The sequence below is a fragment of the Ranitomeya imitator genome, chromosome 1, assembly GCF_032444005.1.
Source record: "Ranitomeya imitator isolate aRanImi1 chromosome 1, aRanImi1.pri, whole genome shotgun sequence".
In the NCBI taxonomy this organism is placed as follows: Eukaryota; Metazoa; Chordata; class Amphibia; order Anura; family Dendrobatidae; genus Ranitomeya; species Ranitomeya imitator.
This window is the reverse complement of record NC_091282.1, coordinates 227,154,281-227,179,191: the sequence shown is the minus strand read 5'-3', so window position 1 is coordinate 227,179,191 and position 24,911 is coordinate 227,154,281. Positions and strand designations below refer to the sequence as shown.

Sequence of the window (24,911 nt, the reverse complement as noted above, 5' to 3'; positions counted from 1 at the left end):
ACTGGGTCATGAGGTTATTCCTCTTCAGATACTCCAGCATAGCATCCCTTAGAATGCCCTCCAGTATTTTACCCACAGTAGAGGTTAAGCTTATTGGCCTATAATTTCCGAGTTCAGTTTTGGTCCCCTTTTTGAATATTGGCACCACATTTGCTATACGCCAGTCCTGTGGCACAGACCCTGTTATTATGGACTCTTTAAAGATTAAAAATAATGGTCTATCAATGACTGTACTCGAGGGTATATCCCATCCGGGTCCGGATTTGTCAATTTTAGTGATTTTTAGACGCCGACGTACTTCCTGTTGGGTTAAGCAGGTGACACTTAATGTGGAATTTTTGTTATCACTGATCATTTTGTCTGCCATGGGATTTTCTTTTGTAAATACTGATGAAAAAAAGTCATTTAGCATATTGGCTTTTTCCTCATCCTCAACCACCATTTCACCCAGACTATTTTTAAGGGGGCCAACACTATCATTTTTTAGTTTCTTACTATTTAGGTAGTTAAAGAATATGAGATAATAAGATGAGACAGCAATCAGTGGTGGGGAGTTGTACCTGTGTGAAGAGAGAAGATGGATGTTAGTTCTTTGCCATGGAATAACTGCTGTATCTCGATGCTTATCTTCGGGATGCTTTGCTTTGGGGATGCTTGCATGTACTCCCACATGGGTGCACCCCTAAGGATGTTTCTAAATTATCACCATCAATGATATCACCATTAATAGATATGAATTAGAATTTGCTCAACACTTAACAAAGGGAGGCAGACAACTGATGTTGTCATTTTATCATTTGTGCATGTAATAAATAAAAGCATGTTAATCCACTGGAAAATATCCAATTTAGGCCAGGTTCAGATAGCCGAATTGAACACTGTGCCAGTCCCATCCACACATTGCATATCAGTGTGCTCTTCCATAATACATATTGCAGACGAATGCCAGAGCTGTCTTTACATTGCATATATTATTCTGGTCTGGTTTTCGTTTTAATAGTGCAGGCTGTGATATTTATTTTTTCTTCATGCAGTTGATCAATCCATGTATACTGGCTATAATGAGTCCGTGTGCAGACAGACAGCCCATGGACCGATTATACACTCATCCTATTGAGCCCTTGTACTCATCAAAAGATCTTCATCACAAAAATATTCACCCATCTACAGTTAAGTCCATATATATTTGGACAGAGACAACATTTTTCTAATTTTGGTTATAGACATTACCACAATGAATTTTAAACAAAACAATTCAGATGCAGTTGAAGTTCAGACTTTCATTTGAGGGTATCCACATTAAAATTGGATGAAGGGTTTAGGAATTTCAGCTCCTTAACATGTGCTATCCTGTTTTTAAAGAGACCAAAAGTAATTGGACAGATTAAATAATTTTAAATAAAATGTTAATTTCTAGTACTTGGTTGAAAACCATTTGTTGGCAATGACTGCCTGAAGTCTTGAACTCATGGACATCACCAGACGCCGTGTTTCCTCCTTTTTGATGCTCTTCCAGGCCTTCACTGCGGTGGGTTTCAGTTGCTGTTTGTTTGTGGGCCTTTCTGTCTGAAGTTTAGTCTTTAACAAGTGAAATGCATGCTCAATTGGGTTGAGATCAGGTGACTGACTTGGCCATTCAAGAATATTACACTTCTTTGCTGTAATAAACTCCTGCATTGCTTTGGCTTTATGTTTTGGGTCATTGTCCATCTGTAGTATGAAACGATGGCCAATCAGTTTGGCTGCATTTGGCTGGATCTGAGCACACAGTATGGCTCTGAATACCTCAGAATTCATTCGGCTGCTTCTGTCCTGTGTCACATCATCAATAAACACTAGGGACCCTGTGCCACTGGCAGCCATGCATGCCCAAGCCATCACACTGCCTCCCCCGTGTTTTACAGATGATGTGGTATGCTTTGGATCATGAGCTGTACCACGCCTTCGCCATACTTTTCTCTTTCCATCATTCTGGTAGAGGTTGATCTTGGTTTCATCTGTCCAAAGAATGTTCTTCCAGAACTGTGCTGGCTTTTTTTTAGATTTTTTTTAGCAAAATCCAGTCTAGCCTTTTTATTCTTGATGCTTATGAGTGGCTTGCACCATGCAGTGAACCCTCTGTATTTACTTTCATGCGCCCAGGTCTTTTTGCATTGATGAGTTCACCAGTGCTTTCTTTCTTTATCAGGATGTACCAAACTGTAGATTTTGCCACTCCCAATATTGTAGCAATTTCTTGGATGGGTTTTTTCTGTTTTCGTAGCTTAAGGATGACTTGTTTCACCTGCATGGAGAGCTCCTTTGACCGCATGTTTACTTCACAGCAAAACCATCCAAATGCAAGCACCATACCTCAAATCAACTCCAGGCCTTTTATCTGCTTGAGAATGACATAACGAATGGATTGCCCACACCTGTCCATGAAATAGCCTTGGAGTCAATTGTCCAATTACTTTTGGTCCCTTTAAAAACAGGGTGGCACATGTTAAGGAGCGGAAACTCCTAAACCCTTCATCCAATTTTAATGTGGATACCCACAAATGAAAGCTGAAAGTCTGAACTTCAACTGCATCTGTTGATGATGTTGGTGGTAATGTCTATAACCAAAATTAGAAAAAATGTTGTCTCTGTCCAAATATATATGGACTTAACTGTATTACCCATTAAAAACAATGGGTAATAATGTCAAAGAATATCAAAATATAATAATAAAATACCAAAATTAATTGATCTATACATAAAACTTAACCAACTCTTTTGAAAGCTATAGGCCTAAAGCAACAAATTGATTATATGTCAAGGGTGTCAAACTGCATTCCTCGAGGGCTGCAAACAGGTCATGTTTTCCGGATTTCCTTGTAGTGCACAGGTGATAATTTAATCACCAACTCATTATTTGTGTAGGTGATTAAATTATCACCTGTGCAGTACAAGGAAATCCTGAAAACATGACCTGTTTGAAGCCCTCGAGGAATGCAGTTTGACACCCCTGCTATATGTCATATAAATCAACAGCAAGCCCATAATGTGTGATGGGGATTTTCTCTTTGTGAACAAACAAACCAAGAGTGCCAATGAGACATTGGGCAATATCTGCAATGGAGGTACAGAATTAATTGTATTTCCCGGTGCGTATCGCAGAATGTACATATGTAAATGAGACCATATGAAATCTCACTCATAGCCTTTGAGGAAAATCCACATTGTAAATTGGCTGATGCTACAGAGTACAATTCCGTAGCATAGCAATTTATGCTACAGATGTTTCACATTTTGCGATGTGCAAAGTAGCTCATATCAGGAAAATCAGAGATCTTCTCTAGTTTGGCTGGTATGAGCTCCTTTGCCTATTTTATTTCCTTGAAAATAAGTGCCCATACTAAGTTGGGTCTCTTCCATAAGAGCCAGGGTCCCATCTAAAAGTGCAGGTAACGGAGAAACAAATGGGTTAATCCTGCGCTGCTCTGTAGGAATGATGAAGAATGGCAATCCCAGTAGAAGTAGTTTGTCAATGTGTTTCTAAATATATAAACTTGTTGTTCAGGACACGATTTTGGTTGTCCTGAAGAAGACGTTTCTCCATTACCTGCACTTTTATCCTCTCCTGGGTCTGCAGCAGCTTTAAGCGTTACCAATGGTAGTGTGCACACAACCCGACCACGTGAGCACCATTATGCTAGTCCTTTAACATTGTTACCCAGATTTTGTGTTTTGTGTCTTTCCAGTCTTTCTTTTCTTAGTGACCTAAGACTCTTTGCAATGAAAAGGGTAAAATGTGCAGCAAATTCACATGTTCCGCAACAAATTCTTCAACTGCATTTTCAGCTTTGGATTTTGCCCAGTATTTTTCCTACCGCCATAGTAATTTATGCTTAGGTAAAAGAATATTGTTGTGAAATGAGTCTGTGGGAACTAGTAGGTACTATATACTGTATCTACAGTGTATGTATTGTAAGTTACCTTCCTGGTGACCTTTTTTTTGTCATTGGACAGCATTCAAGGAGAAAAGTATGGAAAAGCCGCAATCATCCAACCAGACACAGACAGAACTGATAACTCAAACAGCCAACTTCAGCATCAACGCAGCACGGTCTTCAAAGATCCTGTATGTCATAACAACTAGCCCCAGCCGGCCAACTGGGCAAGTGCCAGGTACAACTTTTCCAACCATCTGATTCTTCTTATTACATGTGGATCTGCAAGTGTTATGTTACAAAATATCAGCTGCAAAACATTCACTATTTATTCGTTCACATAATGCTGGATCCGATCAGTACAAGATTTATTAGCAATACGCGTCTCCTTGGGAGTCAGTACGTGAACAACCATATTATAAGCTGCATATTTCCTCCATATCTGTAAGACCTCATCACTTTTTTATTAGTACTGCTCTGAGAAGGGTTTGGGACACTTCACTTTAGTCTCTAAGTAGAAGAATTCTAACCATTTGGCCCATATGTAGGTATCATTTCACCATGTCTTGTTCCTTCCCCTGTAGGCTGGACCATCTATGCACTGACAGCTCTGCTGATTTTAACCATCATTGCCATTTTGGTTAAAGCACTTCTTCATTTAAATATAAAGTAAGTCGTTTATTTCCTTATATATTTCTTCTCACTGTCTAGAGGCTAAAATGACTTCTTTTTTCAATACTAAAAATGAGAGCGGAGTAAACCGTTTCCTTACGTAAGGAACATTACCATATGATATGCTGCAATGTTTAAGCATATCTAGATTTATTTATGTATATATATACAGTATATATACATATATACTGTATATATATGTATATATATATATATATATATATATATCTAATATATAAAGCTGAATGTGTGTATGTGTGTGTGTATGTGTGTATGTGTGTATGTATGTCCGTATTTTGCACAGTCACACGTCTGGACCCTGAGAGCGTCATAGGCTATGTTGTGAGGCGAAATTTTAACCCCGTGCGTTCCAATTCACCAAACAATTTTGCCCCTATCTACATAATGGGGAAAAAAGTGAAAGGAAAAGTGTTGGAGGCGTTGAAGCTACAGCCACAAAATTTTGCACAGTCACATGTCTGGACCCTGAGAGCATCATAGGCTATGTTGTGAGGTGAAATTTTAACCCCGCGCATTCCAATTCACCAAACAATTTTGCCCCTATCTACATAATGGGGAAAAAAGTGAAAGGAAAAGTGTTGGAGGCGTTGAAGCTACAGCCACAAAATTTTGCACAGTCACACGTCTGGACCCTGAGAGCATCATAGGCTATGTTGTGAGGTGAAATTTTAACCCCGCGCATTCCAATTCACCAAACAATTTTGCCCCTATCTACATAATGGGGAAAAAAGTGAAAGGAAAAGTGTTGGAGGCGTCGAAGCTACAGCCACAAAATTTTGCACAGTCACATGTCTGGACCCCGAGAGCATCATAGGCTATGTTGTGAGGCGAAATTTTAACCCCGCGCGTTCCAATTCACCAAACAATTTTGCCCCTATCTACATTATGGGGAAAAAAGTGAAAGGAAAAGTGTTGGAGGCGTCGAAGCTACAGCCACAAAATTTTGCACAGTCACACATCTGGACCCCGAGATCGTCATAGGCTATGTTGTGAGGCGAAATTTTAACCCCACACGTTCCAATTCACCAAACAATTTTGCCCCTATCTACATAATGGGGAAAAAAGTGAAAGGAAAAGTGTTGGAGGCGTCGCAGCTACAGCCACCAAATCTTGCACAGTCACACGTCTGGACCCTGAGAGCGTCATAGACTATGTTGTGAGGTGAAATTTTAACCCCGCGCTTTCCAATTCACCAAACTATTTTGCCCCTATCTACATAATGGGGAAAAAGTGAAAGGAAAAGTGTTGAAGGCGTCGCAGCTACAGCCACAAAATTTTGCACAGTCACACGTCCGGACCCTGAGAGCGTCATAGGCTATGTTGTGAGGTGAAATTTTAACCCCGTGCTTTCCAATTCACCAAACAATTTTGCCCCTATCTACATAATGGGAAAAAATGAAAGGAAAAGTGTTGAAGGCAAATTGACAGCTGCCAGATGTGAACAAGGGGGACGTAAAGAGTGAGAGCGATGGCGCCAAAGAGTATATACCGTACAGTTGCTAAGGTGGGGCCCTGACATGGGATACTCACCACACACGGGGATATGAACACACACACAAAATGCGCCACACACTACCACGTGCTTGAACACATATCACCCTCAGCACACATTCTCCAACCTCGCCACATAAAAGTCGAAACACAAAAGTCGCCGCTCAAAACTCGCCACATGCAAAAACCAGGCTCTTGCAAAACTCGCCACAAGTGCAAAACTCACCTCATGGAAAACTCGCCACACGCAAAACTTGCACACGCGGAAAAATTGCCACATGCACAAAAGTTGCAACACATGCAAAATTTGCCTCACAAAACTTGCACATACTCAAAAGGCACCACATAAAACTTGCCACGCGCAAAACTCGCCATGCGCAAAACTTGCTGCACACAAGTTGCTACACTAACCTGTCACATGCAACTCGACACACCAAAAGTTGCTACACGCATGTTGCCACACAAAACTCATCTCACAAAAGTCGCTACATGCATGTCGCCACACGCAACTCAACACACACAACTTGACAAACGAAACTCGCCCTAAAACACACACAAGTCTGGTCTTATCCTTCAAAAATAAAAATCTGATTAATAAGCAGACAAACTACAACAAATGTACCATATAGGAAATACGGCAGCTGTCAGTCACATGACCTGTCTATTATGTGTATGTGTGAGCTAATATATACTGCCAAGGGGAGGGCTTCCTGTTGGCTGGGGATTTATCAGGCTGCCAATTTAGCTTACAAATACTGAGGTAAAAATACTGAGCAAATAACGTGTGAACGAGGTCTAATACAGGAGGAGATGACACACAGGTATATACTATATACAGGGGAGATGACACACAGATATATACTATATACAGGAGAGATGACACACAGGTATATACTATATAGAGGAGGAGATGACATACAGGTACATATATATACAGGTAAAAAATACTGAGGTAAAAATACTGAGCAAATAACGTGTGAACGAGGTCTAATACAGGAGGAGATGACACACAGGTATATACTATATACAGGAGGAGATGACACACAGGTATATGCTATATACAGGAGCAGATGACCTACAGGTATATACTATATACAGGAGGAGATGACATACAGGTATATGCTATTTATAGAAGATGACATGCAGGTATATACTATATACAGGAGGAGATGACACACAGATATATACTATATACAGGGGAGATGACACAGGTATATACTATATACAGGAGGAGATGACATACAGGTATATACTATATATAGAAGGAGATGACATTCAGGTATATACTATATATAGGGGAGATGACACACAGCAGGTATATAATATATACAGGGGAGATGACATACAGGTATATACTATATACAGGAGATGACATACAGATGTATACTATATATAAGGGAGATGACAAACATGTATATACTGAGGTGATGAGGTGAAAATGAGAGGTGTGAGGTGAAAATGAAAAGGTGTGAGTGCAAAATGAGAGGAGTGAGGAAAAATAATGGAGTGATCAGAAAATGACAGATGTGAGGTTGAAATGACAAGTGTTAGGGGGGAATGAGAGGAATGAGGGAGAAAATGAGAGGTGTGAGGGGGAAAATGAAAGATGTGATTGGGAAAATGAGAGGCGTGATGGGAAAATAAGAGAAGTGAGGTGCTATAACTAACCACAGATATTTAGATATTTACTATGCCCAGGCAACGCCGGGCTCTTCAGCTAGTCTAATATATAAAGCTGAATGTGTGTGTGTATGTGTGTGTGTATGTCCGGGATTGGCATCTGCCCCGTCGCAGCTACAGCCACAAAATTTTGCACAGTCACACATCTGGATCCCGAGAGCGTCATAGGCTATGTTGTGAGGCAAAACTTTAACCCCGCGCGTTCCAATTCACCAAACAATTTTGCCCCTATCTACATAATGGAGAAAAAGTGAAAGGAAAAGTGTTGGAGTGTTGGAGGCAAATTGACAGCTGCCAGATGTGAACAAGGGGCACTTAAAGAGTGAGAGCGATGGCGCCAAAAGAGTATATACTGTACAGTTGCTAAGGTGGGGCCCCGACATGTGATACTTATCACACACGGGGATATGAACACACACACACAATGCGCCACACACTACCACGTGCTTGAACACATATCACCCTCAGCACATATTTCACCACACATTCACCAACCTCGCCACATAAAAGCCAAAACACAAAAGTCGCCTCTCAAAACTGGCCACGCGCAAAACTCGCCACATGCAAAACTCGGCTCACGCAAAACGCGCCACACGTGCAAAACTCACCTCATGGAAAACTCGCCGCACGCAAAACTTGCACACGCGGAAACATTGCCACTTGCACAAAAGTTGCAACACATGCAAAAGTTGCCTCACACAAAACTTGCACATACTCAAAACGCACCACACATAAAACTCGCCACGCGCAAAACTTGCTGCACACAACTTGCTACACTAACCTGTCACATGCAACTCGACACACAAAAAATTGCTACATGCATGTCGCCACACAAAACTCCTCACAAAAGTCGCTACATGTATGTCGCCACACGCAACGCAACACACACAACTTGACACATGAAACTCGCCCTAAAACACACACAAGTCTGGTATTATCCTTCAAAAATACAAAAATAAAAATCTGTTTAATAAGCAGACAAACTACAAGAGCAACAACTGTACCATATAGGAAATATGGCAGCTGTCAGTCACATGACCTGTCTATTATGTGTATGTGTGAGCTAATATATACTGCCAGGGGGAGGGCTTCCTGTTTATAAGGCTGCCAATTTAGCTTACAAATACTGAGGTAAAAATACTGAGCAAATAACGTGTAAACGAGGTCTAATACAGGAGATGACACACAGATATATACTATATACAGGAGGAGATGACACACATATATACTATATACAGGGGAGATGACACACATATATACTATATACAGGGGAGATGACTTACAGGTATATACTATATACAGGAGGAGATGACATATAGGTATATACTCTATACATGAGGAGATGACACACACATATACTATATACAGGGGAGATGACACACAGGTATATACTATATACAGGAGGAGATGACACACAGGTATATACTATATACAGGAGGAGATGACATACAGGTACATACTATATACAGGGGAGATGACACACAGATATATACTATATACAGGAGGAGATGACACACAGATATATACTATATACAAGAGCAGATGACACACAGGTATATACTATATACAGGAGGAGATGACACACAGGTATATACTATATACAGGGGAGATGACACATGTATATACTATATACAGGAGGAGATGACACACAGATATATACTATATACTGGAGCAGATGACACACAGGTATATACTATATACAGGAAGAGATGACGCACAGGTATATACTATATACAGGAGGAGATGACTTACAGGTGTATATACTATATACAGGGGGAGATGACACATGTATATACTATATACAGGAGGAGATGACATACAGGTATATACTATATAAAAGAGGAGATGACACATAGGTATATAGAGGAGGAGATGACATACAGCAGGTATATACTATATACAGGGGAGATGACATACAGGTATATGCTATATATAGGAGAAGATGACATACAGGTATATAGTATATACAGAAGAGATGACATACAGGTATATACTATATACAGGAGATGACAGACAGGTATATACAATATACAGGAGGACATGACATACAGCAGGTATATACTATTTACAGGGGAGATGACATACAGGTATAAACTATATACAGGAAATGACATACAGGTGTATACTATATATAAGGGAGATGACAAACATGTATATACTGAGGGGAAAATGAGAGGTGTGAGGTTAAAATGAGGGGTGTGAGATGAAAAGGTGTGAGTGTAAAATGAGAGGAGTGAGGGAAAACAGTGGAGTGATCGAAAAATGACAGATGTGAGTTCGAAATGACAAGTATTAGGGGGGAATGAGAGGAGTGAGGGGGGAATGAGAGGAGTGAGGGGGAAAATAAGAGGAGTGAGGGGAAAATGAGAGGTGTAAGGGAGAAAATGAGAGATGTGAGGGGGAAAATGAGAGGCGTGATGGGAAAATAAGAGTAGTGAGGTGCTATAACTAACCACAGATATTTACTATGCTCAGGCAAAGCCGGGCTCTTCAGCTAATATATATATATATATATACAGTACAGACCAAAGGTTTGGACACACCTTCTCATTTAAAGATTTTTCTGTATTTTCATGACTATGGAAATTGTACATTCACACTGAAGGCATCAAAACTATGAATTAACACATGTGGAATTATATACTTAGCAAAAAAGTGCAAAACAACTGAAATTATATCTTATATTCTAGGTTCTTCAAAGTAGCCACCTTTTGCTTTGATGACTGCTTTGCACACTCTTGGCATTCTCTTGATGAGCTTCAAGAGGTAGTCACCGGGAACGGTCTTCCAACAATCTTGAAGGAGTTCCCAGAGATGCTTAGCACTTGTTGGCCCTTTTGCCTTCACTCTGCTGTCCAGCTCACCCCAAACCATCTCGATTGGGTTCAGGTCTGGTGAATGTTGAGGCCAGGTCATCTGGCGTAGCACCCCATCACTCTCCTTCTTGGTCAAATAGCCCTTACACAGCCTGGAGGTGTGTTTGGGGTCATTTCAGCCTGAAAAATCCACCGCAAATAACATTTGTGACAATACCTTAGGGTTTGTCAAAATGGAAGTTACAATCCCTTGTAACTTTTACATGTGCTGAATACTTCGTAGCTTCTGGTGAAAACATTTTCTTTGTATTTGAATTCAGATTTTACTGTGTAAACGGTGACCAGTTCAAAGTTTTGAACAATATTTTTATTTGTCTTTCTCAAGTTCTTCATCCAAACAGTCTATGGGAAGGATTCTGAATCCCATAAACCAAAAAGAAAATAATGTCAATTATTTTGGATAAACTATCAGCAAGCTGTAAAAATATTGTGATCATATTACTTTTTGTAATTCTTTAAGAGGTCACTTCTTCCAAGAGGCATTGTGCCTTAAATAATGTTGGCATCCGCTAATATTCTAACTGGCAACCAAATTAATTGAATTATAAGACGAGCATAAATCTCATCTTGCCTGGGATTTACAACCTCATATTGGAGCAGTCAGTTTGTTTTGATTTGGCCATTATAAAAAGGCATGGCTCATGGGTAAACTAGGCAGAAACGCCATTTCTTTATAGTCTCAAGGACAAGATAGGTATTATGTTGGCCGGAAAACTTTAATACAAATCTTCCTTATCTCTTTGTGCAGACATAGTGAGGTGGTCAATGCCAATCCTTCCTTGTGATATACATTCTCTTTCTTTTCCTTCTTCTAGCCTTATAATCTATATTTGCCTATACAAATCTTGCCTCTTTGGTGATCACATTTGCTGTTGCTTGAGCCTAGAAATACTGCTCCCCAGCTCTGAGCTATATGCATTTCTTTGCAGGATGCCTTTAAGCTAAAATACATATTTTGCTAACATATACAGTACAGACCAAAAGTTTGGACATACCTTCTCATTTAAAGATTTTTCTGCATTTTCATGACTATGAAAATTGTAAATTCACACTGAAGACATCAAAACTATGAATTAACACATGTGGAATTATGTGCTTTACAAAAAAGTGTGAAACAACTGAAAATATGTCTTATATTCAAAGTTCTTCAAAGTAGCCACCTTTTGCTTTGATGACTGCTTTGCACACTCTAGGCATTCTCTTGATGAGCTTTGAGTCACGAAAATGGTCTTCCAACAATCTTGAAGGAGTTCCTAGAGATGCTTAGCACTTGTGTTAGGGGTCGAATTCCCGCCTCTGCACAGGGGGAATCTCGAGCCATCTCCACTGCGGTCTTCCATTCTTCTACTGCCGCATTAGAGCCTGCACAGCAGAGGCGTTGGTCCCAGCATCTCGATCAGTCTGACACTGTGCAAAGGGTTACTGCTGCCTTTCCAGCTTCTGCCATTGTAGCCAGTACTGGTCAGCAGCGAGCAGACGTCTTTGGGACTAAGTCCTACTTTTCCCCTTCTGAGCATGCCCAGGGTAAGATCTCTCATTGGAGATCAAGAGTCACATGCTCAGGTACTGCAGCAACTCCCATTGGTCCTCTAGGAAGGTCTTGAAGTTGCTGCAGATATAAAAGGTTCGCATGACTGCACGGCCATGCGCTAGTATCAATCTATGTTATGTGCTTTGCGCCAGTGTGGTCTTATGTGTATGCATTTAGGGCCCCGGCTGAAATACGCCCCTAGGATACCGGCACCTCCTGTGAGGAGTTTTGTGTGTATGTATTCAGGGTCCCGGGTGAAATAAGCCCTAGAATACCGGCACCTCTGGTGAGGAGTTTGTGTGTGTGCAAGACCACTGACTGCTATCAGCTCAGCAGTTAGCTGTGTACTCCTGTGAGTCTAACAGGGCACAGTGCTTTCTTTTGTCGGCGACTTTGTGAAGTAACAGAGTTCGCTTATACCATCATATAGTGCCATTTGCTAGCATCAGGTTCCTCCTGCACGGTGGACCCCGGGCTGCGAACGCACCAATAACTTCATCTATTTACTCGGTGCATTCCGCTAGCCCTAAAAACTTGTTGGCCCTTTTGCTTTCACTCTGCGGTCCAGCTCACCCCAAACTATCTTGATTGGGTTCAGGTCTGGTGACTGTGGAGGCCAGGTCATCTGACTTAGCACCCCATCACTCTCCTTCTTAGTCAAATAGCCCTTACACAGCCTGGAGGTGTGTTTGGTGTCATTGTCCTGTTGAAAACTAAATGATGGTCCAACTAAATGCAAACTGGATGGAATAGCATGCCGCTGCAAAATGCTGTGGTAGCCATGCTAGTTCAGTATGCCTTCAATTTTGAATAAATCCCCAACAGTGTCACCAGCAAAGCACCCCCACATCATCACACCTCCTCCTCCATGCTTCACGGTGGAAACCAGGCATACAGAGTCCATCCGTTCACCTATTCTGCGTCGCACAAAGACACGGTGGTTAGAACCAAAGATCTCAAATTTGGACTCATTAGACCAAAGCACAGATTTCCACTGGTCTAATGTCCATTCCTTGTGTTCTTTAGCCCAAACAAGTCTCTTCTGCTTGTTGCCTGTCCTTAGCGGTGGTTTCCTAGCAGCTATTTTACCATGAAGGCCTGCCGCACAAAGTCTCCTCTTAACAGTTGTTGTAGAGATGTGTCTGCTGCTAGAACTCTGTGTGGCATTGACCTGGTCTCTAATCTGAGCTGCTGTTAACCTGCAATTTCTGAGGCTGGTGACTCGGATAAACTTATCTTCAGAAGCAGAGGTGACTCTTGGTCTTTCTTTCCTGGGGCGGTCCTCATGTGAGCGAGTTTCTTTGTAGCGCTTGATGGTTTTTGCAACTGCACTTGGGGACACTTTCAAAGTTTTCCCAATTTTTCAGACTGATTGACCTTCATTTCTTAAACTAATGACGGTCACTCATTTTTCTTTACTTAGCTGCTTTTTTCTTGCCATAATACAAATTCTAACAGTCTATTCAGTAGGACTGTCAGCTGTGTATCCACCAAACTTCTGCACAATACAACTGATGGTCCCAACCCCATTTATAAGGCACGAAATCCCACTTATTAAACCTGACTGGCCACACCTGTGAAGTGAAAACCATTTCCAGTGACTACCTCTTGAAGCTCATCAAGAAAATGCCAAGAGTGTGCCAAGCAGTCATCAAATCAAAAGGTGGCTATTTTGAAGAACCTAGAATATAAGACATATTTTCAGTTGTTTCACACTTTTTTGTTAAATATATAATTCCATATGTGTTAATTCATAGTTTTGATGCCTTCAGTGTGATTTTACAATTTTCATAGTCATGAAAATACAGAAAAATCTTTAAATGAGAAGGTGTGTCCAAACTTTTGGTCTGTGCTGTATGCTGGTACCTACTTATCTGAACACATGTCAAATTTATATCTTTATGGCGTACTTTCAGCCAATAGAAGTCAATGGCTGCATTTTGTGTTTACACTGAATATAGTCACTTGTGATCGGAGCACAAGCTCTACCCAATGGAAGATTCATTGTAATAATCTTCTAACTATATAAAAAAATTATTGCTATTTATGAATGTTGAAAGGCCCAATATTCATAAAATTCACTGCAAAATTATTTCACTGGATTAACAAGGGAGCTTATCTTAGTTATAAGATAGGGCATAACTTAGGGGTCCGACCACAGGGACCCCCAGTGACCTTGAGAACAGGTCCGTCCTTAATGGACCAAAGGAGCACAGACAAAAATAAAAAAAACGCTATAATCAGCTATTTACACAGGCCCATTGATAATGAATTGAGTAAATGCAAAGCATGAGCACCTCCACTGGTTGACATTTTTAAAGCTTGTTCACACACTGTGTTTTTGGTACATTTTTTCCACTAATTTTTCAAGGATAAAAAAAGACTGCACTTTACTGTACCAGCAGAGTGACTAAGAGTTCTAAAATTTTATGCACAAGCTGCTGATTTTTTCCTTGCGGATTTGAATATATATTACTAGCTATTGAACCCGTTCTACGCCCGGCTGGCGAGCATTTATATTGGTATGTGGTCTCCATCCTGGTATGTGCTGCTCCATCCTGTGCCCCCATCCTGTCATGTGCTGCTCCATCCTGCATCCCCATCCTGTCATGAGCTGCTCCATCCTGCGCCCCCATCCTGTCATGTGCTGCTCCATCCTGTGTCCCCATCCTGTCACGTGCTGGACCCATCCTGTGCCCCCATTCTGACATGTGCTGCACCCATCCTGCGCCTTCATTCTGACATGTGCTGCACCCATCCTGCGCCTCCATTCTGACATGTGCTACACCCATCCTGCGCCTCCATTCTGTCATGTGCTGCTGCCATCCTGCACCCCCGTTCTGTCATGTGCTGCTCCCATCCTGCGCCCCCGTTCTGTCATGTGCTGCTTCCATCCTGCGCCCCCTTTCTGTCATGTGCTGCTCCCATCCTGCGCCCCCGTTCTGTCATGTGCTGCTTCCATCCTGCACCCCCGTTCTGTCATGTGCTGCTTCCATCCTGAACCCCCGTTCTGTCATGTGCTGCTCCCATCCTGAACCCCCGTTCTGTCATGTGCTGCTCCCATCCTGCGCCCCGTTCTGTCATGTGCTGCTTCCATCCTGAACCCCCGTTCTGTCATGTGCTGCTCCCATCCTGCGCCCCGTTCTGTCATGTGCTGCTTCCATCCTGCACCCCCGTTCTGTCATGTGCTGCTGCCATCCTGCACCCCCGTTCTGTCATGTGCTGCTTCCATCCTGCACCCCCGTTCTGTCATGTGCTGCTGCCATCCTGCACCCCCGTTCTGTCATGTGCTGCTCCCATCCTGCGCCCCCGTTCTGTCATGTGCTGCTTTCATCCTGCACCCCCGTTCTGTCATGTACTGCTGCCATCCTGCACCCCCATTCTGTCATGTGCTGCCCTATTCTGTCATGTGCTGCTCCCATCCTGCGCCCCCGTTCTGTCATGTGCTGCTCCCATCCTGCGCCACCGTTCTATAATTTGCTGCTCCCATTCATATGCCCCATACGCTGCTCTATAAAGGTTTATGGCCCCCATAAGATGCTCCATATTATATGCCCCGTACACTGCTCCATAAAGGTTTATGGCCCCCATAAGATGCTCCATAGTATATGCCCCCGTACAATGCTCCATAAAGGTTTATGGCCCCCATAAGATGCTCCATATTATATGCCCAGTACACTGCTCCATAAAGGTTTATGGCCTCCATAAGATGCTCCATAGTATATGCCCCCGTACACTGCTCCATAAAGGTTTATGGCCCCCATAAGATGCTCCATATTATATGTCCCGTACACTGCTCCATAAAGGTTTATGGCCCCCATAAGATGCTCCATATTATATGCCCTGTACACTGCTCCATAAAGGTTTATGGCCCCCATAAGATGCTCCATATTATATGCCTCGTACACTGCTCCATAAAGGTTTATGGCCCCCATGAGATGCTCCATAGTATATGCCCCCATACACTGCTCCATTATGGTTGATGGCCCCATAAGATGCTCCATAGTATATGCCCCGTATGCTGCTGCGATATATGAAAAAAAATACCATACTCACCTATCGTCGCTGGGCGCCGAGTTCTTGGGGGCCTGAGCAGGCGGGAACACCGGCGCGTTGTGGGGGTCAGGTGCCGGAGTCGCCGCTAGCTCAGGCCCCCGACACTTGCTATATTCACCTGTCTGTACCGTTCCAGCGCTGCGTGCCGCTTCTTCCGGGACCTCTGGCTGTGACTGTTCAGTCAGAGGGCGGCGCGCATTAAACGCGTCATCCCGCCCTCTGAACTGTGAACGTCACAGGCAGAGGACCCGGAGGACAGAGCGGCTGGCAGCGCTGGAACGGGACAGACAGGTGAATATATAACTTATACTCACCCTCCTGCCACGTCCCTGCTGCTCCGTTGCAGATCGCGGTGTGCGTTCAGTGCTTACGCATACCGCGATCTCCTGGGAGCGTCACTCTGTGGGGTCCAGACTGCGCCGGTGCTTGCGCTTGCGCAGTCTATAAAGGCTTCGGACAGAGTGACGCTCCCAACGTTATATTATAGATAAGCCATGCAAAGGGAAATAAAATAGCCAAATTGCCTCTTCAGAGAGGAAGAGGACTAGAATTCTAGTACCACCTATTAGAAGCATGAATCCTAAAAGTCAATACCAACCCTTTAATGAACGTTACCATATGACTCAGAATAAAACCCAAACCAGAATCTCAATTTGCAGACACAATGTTTTGGGATGTTGTCCGTCGTCAGTGAAAAGTATGAGATCTGATTTGGCTGTTTCACAGGCTTCTGACTCTGAACTAATGTGTAACGTTTCTTCTTGTGGAGAGTGACATGACTGGCATGCCAGTGTGAAGAAGCTTTTAAGCTATGCAATGCTAAGCATGTCAGTCTCCACATGGAGCAATGCTAACCCTTAGGTCCCAGTCATAAGCCTCTCATATGGCCAAATCAGATTTCATACTATGCACCGACAAGGGACAACACCCCGAAACACGAGTCAGCAAACTGAGATTCTAGTTTGGCTTTATCCCTAAGATATAAATCAAGGCTTGCTAAAGGGTCGGTTTTGGCTTTTTAGGATTGCTACTTCCAGTAGCTGTTACTAGAGTTGCAGCCATCTTCCTCTCTAAACAGACAATTTTTAAATCTGTAACATGTCAATTCTTTCAACATTTTTGTAGCATTTTTCTCCCATTGAAATAAATAGGAAAAAACCGCAACAAAAAACATATCAAATATGTGCTTATTTTAGGAAGTGTTTTTCCTGCCAACACTTTTTTTTTAGTAAAGAAGAATCTGCTGCCACTACTTACTGTGTGCACATAGCCTTACTGGTTAAAGCAGCACAGCAGAATAACATTTTCTGCGTGGCTGGGACAATCCTAAAGGAATGAAGCATTGCATTAGTGTATATAGTGCATATGTGTAAGGAATTGTATTCACTCTAGTAGATATTAGACACTCCGGAATTAAATTTAATACAAAACTTGGAAATATAAAATATTGGATAAGCTGAAAACCTAAAATATTCACCCACCACACATTTATGCCTAAAGATATGTTCACGTGGGTATTTTCTGTGGAATTTTCTGAAAAATCTATGCTTCCCAAAATATATTTTAATAAAACCCTACGCTTTTTGGCATAGTTTTTCACATTGTTTTTGTGTATGGAGCTTTTTTTCTGCTACAGTTTATCCAGTAGTCAAATGTGGAGCTTTTTTTTTGTATAGCAGAAAAAAACAAAGAATTGATATTTTGTATATCTTTTGACGTGGAAAAATCCAACGCCCTGTCCTCTATAGGCATTTTCCTATTAAAGTGAATAGGACGCTTGTTCCAACAGTATTTGAAGCAGTTTTTTATGTGGATTTTGGAGCAGAATCCACATTTTAAAAAACGTGTGCGAACATACAGCACCCCAATACCTCTTTCCTTCATTCAGTAGTTTTCAATGTGTTACACAATATGATAACGGGCAGTGACCTCATATAACCTTGGCATGTCTAGTAAGTAACACATGGAAAGTGCTTTACTTTGAGCTTTGACTGGTATCTAAATTGCCAGAGTAATCCATTTAGATATTTAGTGTGACACAAATATATTGAGTTGCGTCCAAATGCTATGCTTGGACTGTTTTCCTGAATGACTGTTTAATGACCAGAACGTAAGGACCCCCAAATGTTCAACACAAGCCTGTACAGCGCTTCATATACTCTTAGTGAAAATCTGTATTAATCATTGCCTTCAGGAAGAAAATATCTAAAACATGCACAAAAACACACCACAACATGACAAAACAAAGGTAGATTGGTCGTAAGCCATAATCCTTGATAGGTGCACACAATTAATATTAATACAGTATATTTTACCATCTAATACCCATATTCGTGTAAATTGTTGGGCTGCAGTAGCTAATGAATCTTTGATTGTGATTTACAATTGGCTAAATATGGTTAAAATCACAATGAAATTATACTATGACTTACAATGAGGTTTTAGCATAAAATTATACATGATTAATTCACTAATTTTGAAATGGAAATTATGTTGTAGGGTCACAGTGAAGTCACCAGGTTTCAGGCTCTCAGTATCAGAAATTCATACACATGGTTTGAAATGTTATTATATTTGTGTTGTCTACGACAACTAACTGAAAATGTTAATGTTATATTTTTAGACTTATTAGTATTTTCCTCAGTATAGGCTAGCAATGTATAATTGTGGAGGCCTAACTCTCAGGATTCCCATCTATAAGCAGAACAAAGGCATCGCGGTGCTTGCTGTGATTATACCTGGTCTTGCAGTTCACCCCATTCAAATGCACAGAGCTGATCTGCTGTATCGGGCACAGCCACCCTCATATTTTGCTGTGTCTAGATAAACAAAAGATGGACATATTGTCCCCTTTTTTTCCCTAATTGTTGATGCTGCTGGTTATCCCAACTGATGATTTCTTGATGGCCTATATGAACACTTGGCATTGAATACACAAATTAGTGTTTTGCTAACTACATTTGGAGATATATTGTTTATTCCTAAAAATTAACAACGTTTTCGGTTACCCACTACATGCCAGAAAAGTATATGGGATGCCATACATCCAAAATCAGGGGCATAAATATAATAGGTGAAGGGGTTGCAATTGCAGCAGGACCATGGAAAGTGGTGGGGCACCAAAAGTCCCTTTACCCCATATAATAAGACGATTACTATTAAAGACCTGTTTTCTTTGGGGAACCCATTGGAGGTTTTGCATTAGGGCCCACAAGTTTCTAGTTACGCCTCTGTGAAAAATGATTATTCTAATCAGTATTACATTACATATAATTCGTATCTCACACATGAAGTTTAACAATTATTCTCTTTCCTTAAGGTCTCATAGGTTGGCATCACCTACCGGTTTTGACAGCTGCCATCGAGGATCCGCAGGAGAAATATGGAGTATATTCTACAAACCTTCCACATCAATCTCCATTTTCCCTAAGAAGATCAAGGGCCCTCATGATGATCGCAACCCATTAGTAGGAGAATAATTTGCACTTTGGTCAAGACATTTCAAATCTGCAGAGCTTCATTAGGAGACTCCTACCATCTCTGTTTTTAGATATTGGTTTGATAAATATATATTTATATATTTATGACCTTCTGAAATGGGCCACGAGGAGATGTCAATGTCCAGACCAGAAGATTTGGGGGTGCAAATGACCACATACATTCTCCAACTAAAAGAGCAATAGGAAGCATACCAAATGTTCCAAAGTCTATTGTAGCTCTTAACTCTCAGCACTGGTCAAAGAGAACATGTGATTGGAGTGGAGATAGATGGAACAGCTTAATGCTGCAGGCGTTACGTACAATCATGCTTCACCCTGCACAGCAGGGCACTCCATATCTGAAAGGGATATCTGACGTACATTCAGGTCTTCAAAAATTTTTAAATATATTTATGAACTTCAGACTTAAAATATGGAGCTCCAAATATTGTCTGGATTTCTGACTGCATCATGGACAACCACAGTAATGGTGGATTTTTGTATTGTGTATATTTTTCCATAACTTCTGAACAACATAAATCAAAGCTGGAACCATCACATTATGAGCCAAACAAGAACAGTTTCCCTCATTCTAGGGTTTACATTGTCTCTTGCACAGAATGAATGGATACTTTACATGGCACTGACAATTCAGGAAGCTCCGTTGCCCTACATCATGCATGGGTGTTTTTGTTCTCTGGGTTTTAATTTTCCTTTTGTTCCTTTTTAAATTTTATTTTTAATGCTGCATGAAATGAGTGTCAATGTTTATGGGGCCACTAGCTAAATTATTATCAGAATGTGCATTTTTGTACCCGCTTTTCAGTTTATAATTTAAACCTGCATTCTATATCACTGTCTGTGCTGGAAATGTTTGTCAGCATAATTCATAAAACCTGTTCAGATAAAGCTTTGGATTTTTTATGTTGTGACTAGCCATTGGGTATCTTATTTTATAGTCATTAGTGTCTCTTTAGGCTTCTTCCAAGAAAGTCTCATCTGTATTTCTACATAAGTGCCAATTGCCTAACAATACTATCAACCAAGAAATACCCTCAGTCATTAAAATATCATTTCAGACACTACAATGTAATATTTAGAGTCTTCTGAAAAAAATATGAATATTTAAAGTGTACTGGTCCTTTAGCCCAAACCTGTAGAAAAACATGGTCTTGGCACCCTTCTTCACCAGAAGCTGAAAATTTTGCTGCATATACCAGTCTAATATCTCAAGGAACTGACCTGATTCTCATGCCCACATGTTTGTTTAAGGGGTCAGTCCCTCATCATCAGCCTTACGCCAGAACTATAGTTGCAGGACCTTCATTTCCCCCACTTTCCAACATGCAATGTGTTTGTTATTTATCAATGGTTTCCCTACCCTAAACTGAAATCATAGCTCTCTGTTATGCCAGCATGCAGTTAGAAGTGCAGGAGCAGGGAGGAAAAGACCCTCTCCCAGATCTTGAAATCCATCTATGTCGGCATGTCTGTTGGTAGAGACGGATTGTACTTGGCAGCAGGCAGTGAACAGCAATTAAGACATAAAGGAGACACATAGGCCTTGAGTCATCAAAATTTTATTTCAGAAAACTAGCTTAAAACACTTGGAAAAGTCCTAATATTCTTTCACAATGCGAAGTTGTCCCAAAATATTGCAAATGTAGTTGTTTTCATTCTTGAAAGGTAGCATAATTTCTTATGCCAGGTATGTAACATTTCTGGTGAGGCACAGACCACTGTTAAGACGCTCCAAATTCATGAAGTGGTGTGGGCTTGTTAATGAACTTAGCACATCTTATTCACCAATGCCCATCATTGAGACTGGTGTATAAAAAATTTTGAAACGGGGACATAGTGGCCCACATTTTGGAGTGAATTTCTGGTAGTAATACAAAAATACATAATTTGTAGATTTGTCACATTATCAATAAAATAATGTCTCATAGCACAGTGACTATTTATATCATATGGAATATATAAAATTCTGGCTGCAGGAGGATCACTGTGCACCTTGGCCGCCATTCATGCAGTTCTCTATTTGAGGTAAAAATAACAACTCTGGATTCAAAGGGAATGCATCACCTATATCAGGGGTGTCAAACTGCATTCCTCAAGGGCTGCAAACAGGTCATGTTTTCAGGATATCCTTGTACTGCACAGGTGATAATTGAATCACCTACACACATAATGATTCCAGCACCTTGTGCAATGCTAAGGAAATCTTGAAAACACGCATGGTTTGCGGCCCTCGAGGAATGCAGTTTGACACCCCTGACCTATATTATTTTGTAACAATTAAAACCTGACACTGAAATATCCCATTTTATAATTTCTTTTTTTTTTATTGTAGATTTTTTTAAATTCTATTTTATGTATGTGATTATGATTGCAGGGATCTTGCCTGAGTTTATGTTTATATCATTTAGAAATGTGCTTCACAGCAGCCACACAGGAGTGAAGCCACTTGGACAAAAGCTTTTTTTTCTATGGGGCTAAGACCATGCTAGTATTTGCTATATACAGTACCTGCTTATTCTGTCCTGCAACAATCACTTCTTGTTCAGTCAGTGATGCTCCTGCTTCGGTGACGGTCACACATTCAGTATTTGGTCAGTATTTTACATCAGTATTTGTAAGCCAAAACCAGGAGTGGGTGATAAATTCAGAAGTGGTGATGTGTTTCTATTATACTTTTCCTCTATTTGTTCCACTCCTGGTTTTGGCGTACAAATATTGAGGTAAAATACTGACCAAATACTGAAAGTGAGACCGTAGACTTGCTTTGACCTCACGTCAATAGTCCAGCTCTTCCTTATGCTCTGCTCTGTTGATGAGGCATCACTGCTGATGTCATTCTTATTGAGAGCCAGCTCCTGGAATTTAGGTAACTGGGAGTCAGTTGTCAATCAGAATGATATCGGCAGTGATGCTCCATCGACATAGTGGAGAGAAAGAGTTGCCGTGTTGACGTGATGTCACAGGAAGCAATAGACTCACCGGCGGGAGTGATCAATGACCACTTTTAGCTGTAAAAGATTATCACAGAGCACCCACCTGCTGATAATGCTAACCCCCACAGGGAAAAAAACACCAAAGTCATGGATAACAACTTTAAGAGGTAGAAGAGTTTTCTAGGCATGTTATGTGATCTGTGCAGAGGTCACTGTGACCATTGCCTACACTAAATGGCGTTATCTTGGTATCTATATATAGGTGTTATGTTTCACAGTCATGCTGCCTGTAATGATAATGACTTCTAAAAAGTTCTACAGAACATGATAAATCAGCCTATCATTGAGTTTAATGTTCAAAGTTAATAGTGAAAGAGTTTACCTTTTTTAAAAATTGTTAAAAAAAATAGTTTCATATAAAATCTTTAAAACAATCGTTCACTTCCTTATGACATATTCCTGTAAAGGCTTTAGAATGAGAACACTGTGGCCAATCATCAAATGAAGATAAGATCTTTCATGCTTACCTTTAGACTGGATAAGTAAATCATACTACTTACACTAGCCAAAAGGGCATTGCATAGTAGAAACAGAAATAAGAGATATCTTAAATAATCATCTACAGACCTCAAAGGCTTATACTTTTCTCTTTAAAATCTGAAAACATCTTTTTTTACTCATAATAGCACATTGTATACAGTGATCTGCTATTTGAAAAAAAAATGGTTTATGATCTACTAACTATTCAAATGTTTAGATAGTGATTCGTTATACAGTATTGACCGTCTCATGTTGATGGTGGTAGGCATATGGACTACTTTGGGCTTATAAATGTGTATGGCTAATTTCCCCAAATTTCCTCATGCTACCAGTATTAGAATTACCGTATTTTTCGGACTAAAAGACGCATTTTTTCCCCCCCAAAAAAGGGGGGGAAATGGGGGGTGTGTCTAATAGTCGCAATGCAGGCTTACCTAGGTGGCAGAGGTGCGGTGGCAGAGGTCCGGTGGCAGAGGTGCGGTTGTGGGGGTGTGGCGGCAGAGGAGGCGCAGTAAGCGGGGTCCCTTTCCCTGGTATGGTGATGCAGCAGGCCCGGTATGCAGCAGAGCCGGGTGAATCCTCTTGTTATCGGTGGTGGCGGCCATTTTCCGGAGGCCGCGCGTGCACAGATGGAGCGCTCTGCTTCCCGGGGCTTCAGGAAAATGGCCACCGCGATCTCCATCTGCGCACGCGCGGCCTCCCGCGGCCATTTTCCTGAAGCCCCGGGAGCAGAGCGCTTCATCTGCACACGCGCGGCCTCAGGAAGATGGCCGCGCCCACCGATAACAAGAGGATTCACCCGGCTCTGCTGCATACCGGGCCTGCTGCATCACCATACCGGGGAAAGGGACCCCGCTTACTGCGCCTCCTCTGCCGCCACACCCCCGCCACCGCACCTCTGCCACCTAGGTAAGCCTGCATGGTACGCCAGGGACCCCTCTCACGCCATACCTCTCACTGCACCTCCTGATCCCAGCACCTCCTGATCCCAGCACCTCCTGATCCCAGCACCTTCTCATCCCAGCACCTCCTGATCCCAGCACCTCCTGATCCCAGCGCCTCCTGATCCCAGCACCTCCTGATCCCAGCACCTCCTGATCCCAGCACCTTCTCATCCCAGCACCTCCTGATCCCAGCACCTCCTGATCCCAGCACCTTCTCATCCCAGCACCTTCTCATCCCAGCACCTTCTCATCCCAGCACCTCCTCATCCCAGCATCACCCCACCTTGCCTCCTGTGACCCTGCTCTGCCACCGCCATAAGATACTGTAAATTCGGACAATAAGACGGACCCCCATGTTATAAAAAATCTTTTTTTCTGCAATTTTCACCTCAAATTTGGGGTGCGTTTTATGGTCCGGTGCGTCTTATAGTCCGAAAAATACGGTAGTTGTTGCTAATATTATTGACTAGGTACAGTAACTGTTGTTTGCTGGCCAATATTTTCAGACATACATTGTGTTGGAAACTGTCAAAAAAGACTGATCAGTTACCGTATGTACTGTCTATACTAAAAAAAAAAATATCCAAAACAAATTAATCTTTATTAAAAATAACTAAAGATTCAATAGAACGAACACTAAAAAAGGCATGCAAATTAGGTTTGTACACTGTACCTCCAGTAACAAATTAAAACTTCACGCTGCCCTTGTGTACAGTACCTCACTATAATTGTTTGTAATGTAGACCCTATCTT

At 41.6% G+C, this 24,911-nt stretch overlaps 1 protein-coding gene across 1 annotated transcript in view; it reads left to right on the top strand.

Moving 5' to 3' along the window:
• Positions 1 to 20,644, top strand: part of KREMEN1 (kringle containing transmembrane protein 1) — a 269,727-nt gene extending 249,083 nt beyond the window's left edge. Inside the window, exons 7-9 of the mRNA XM_069754435.1 lie at positions 3,994 to 4,152; positions 4,499 to 4,583; positions 19,561 to 20,644. Of these exons, the coding sequence (XP_069610536.1) occupies positions 3,994 to 4,152; positions 4,499 to 4,583; positions 19,561 to 19,720 (404 nt within the window). The 3' untranslated portion in view covers positions 19,721 to 20,644. The remainder of the gene's footprint in view (positions 1 to 3,993; positions 4,153 to 4,498; positions 4,584 to 19,560) is intronic.
• The last annotated feature ends 4,267 nt before the right edge of the window (positions 20,645 to 24,911 follow it).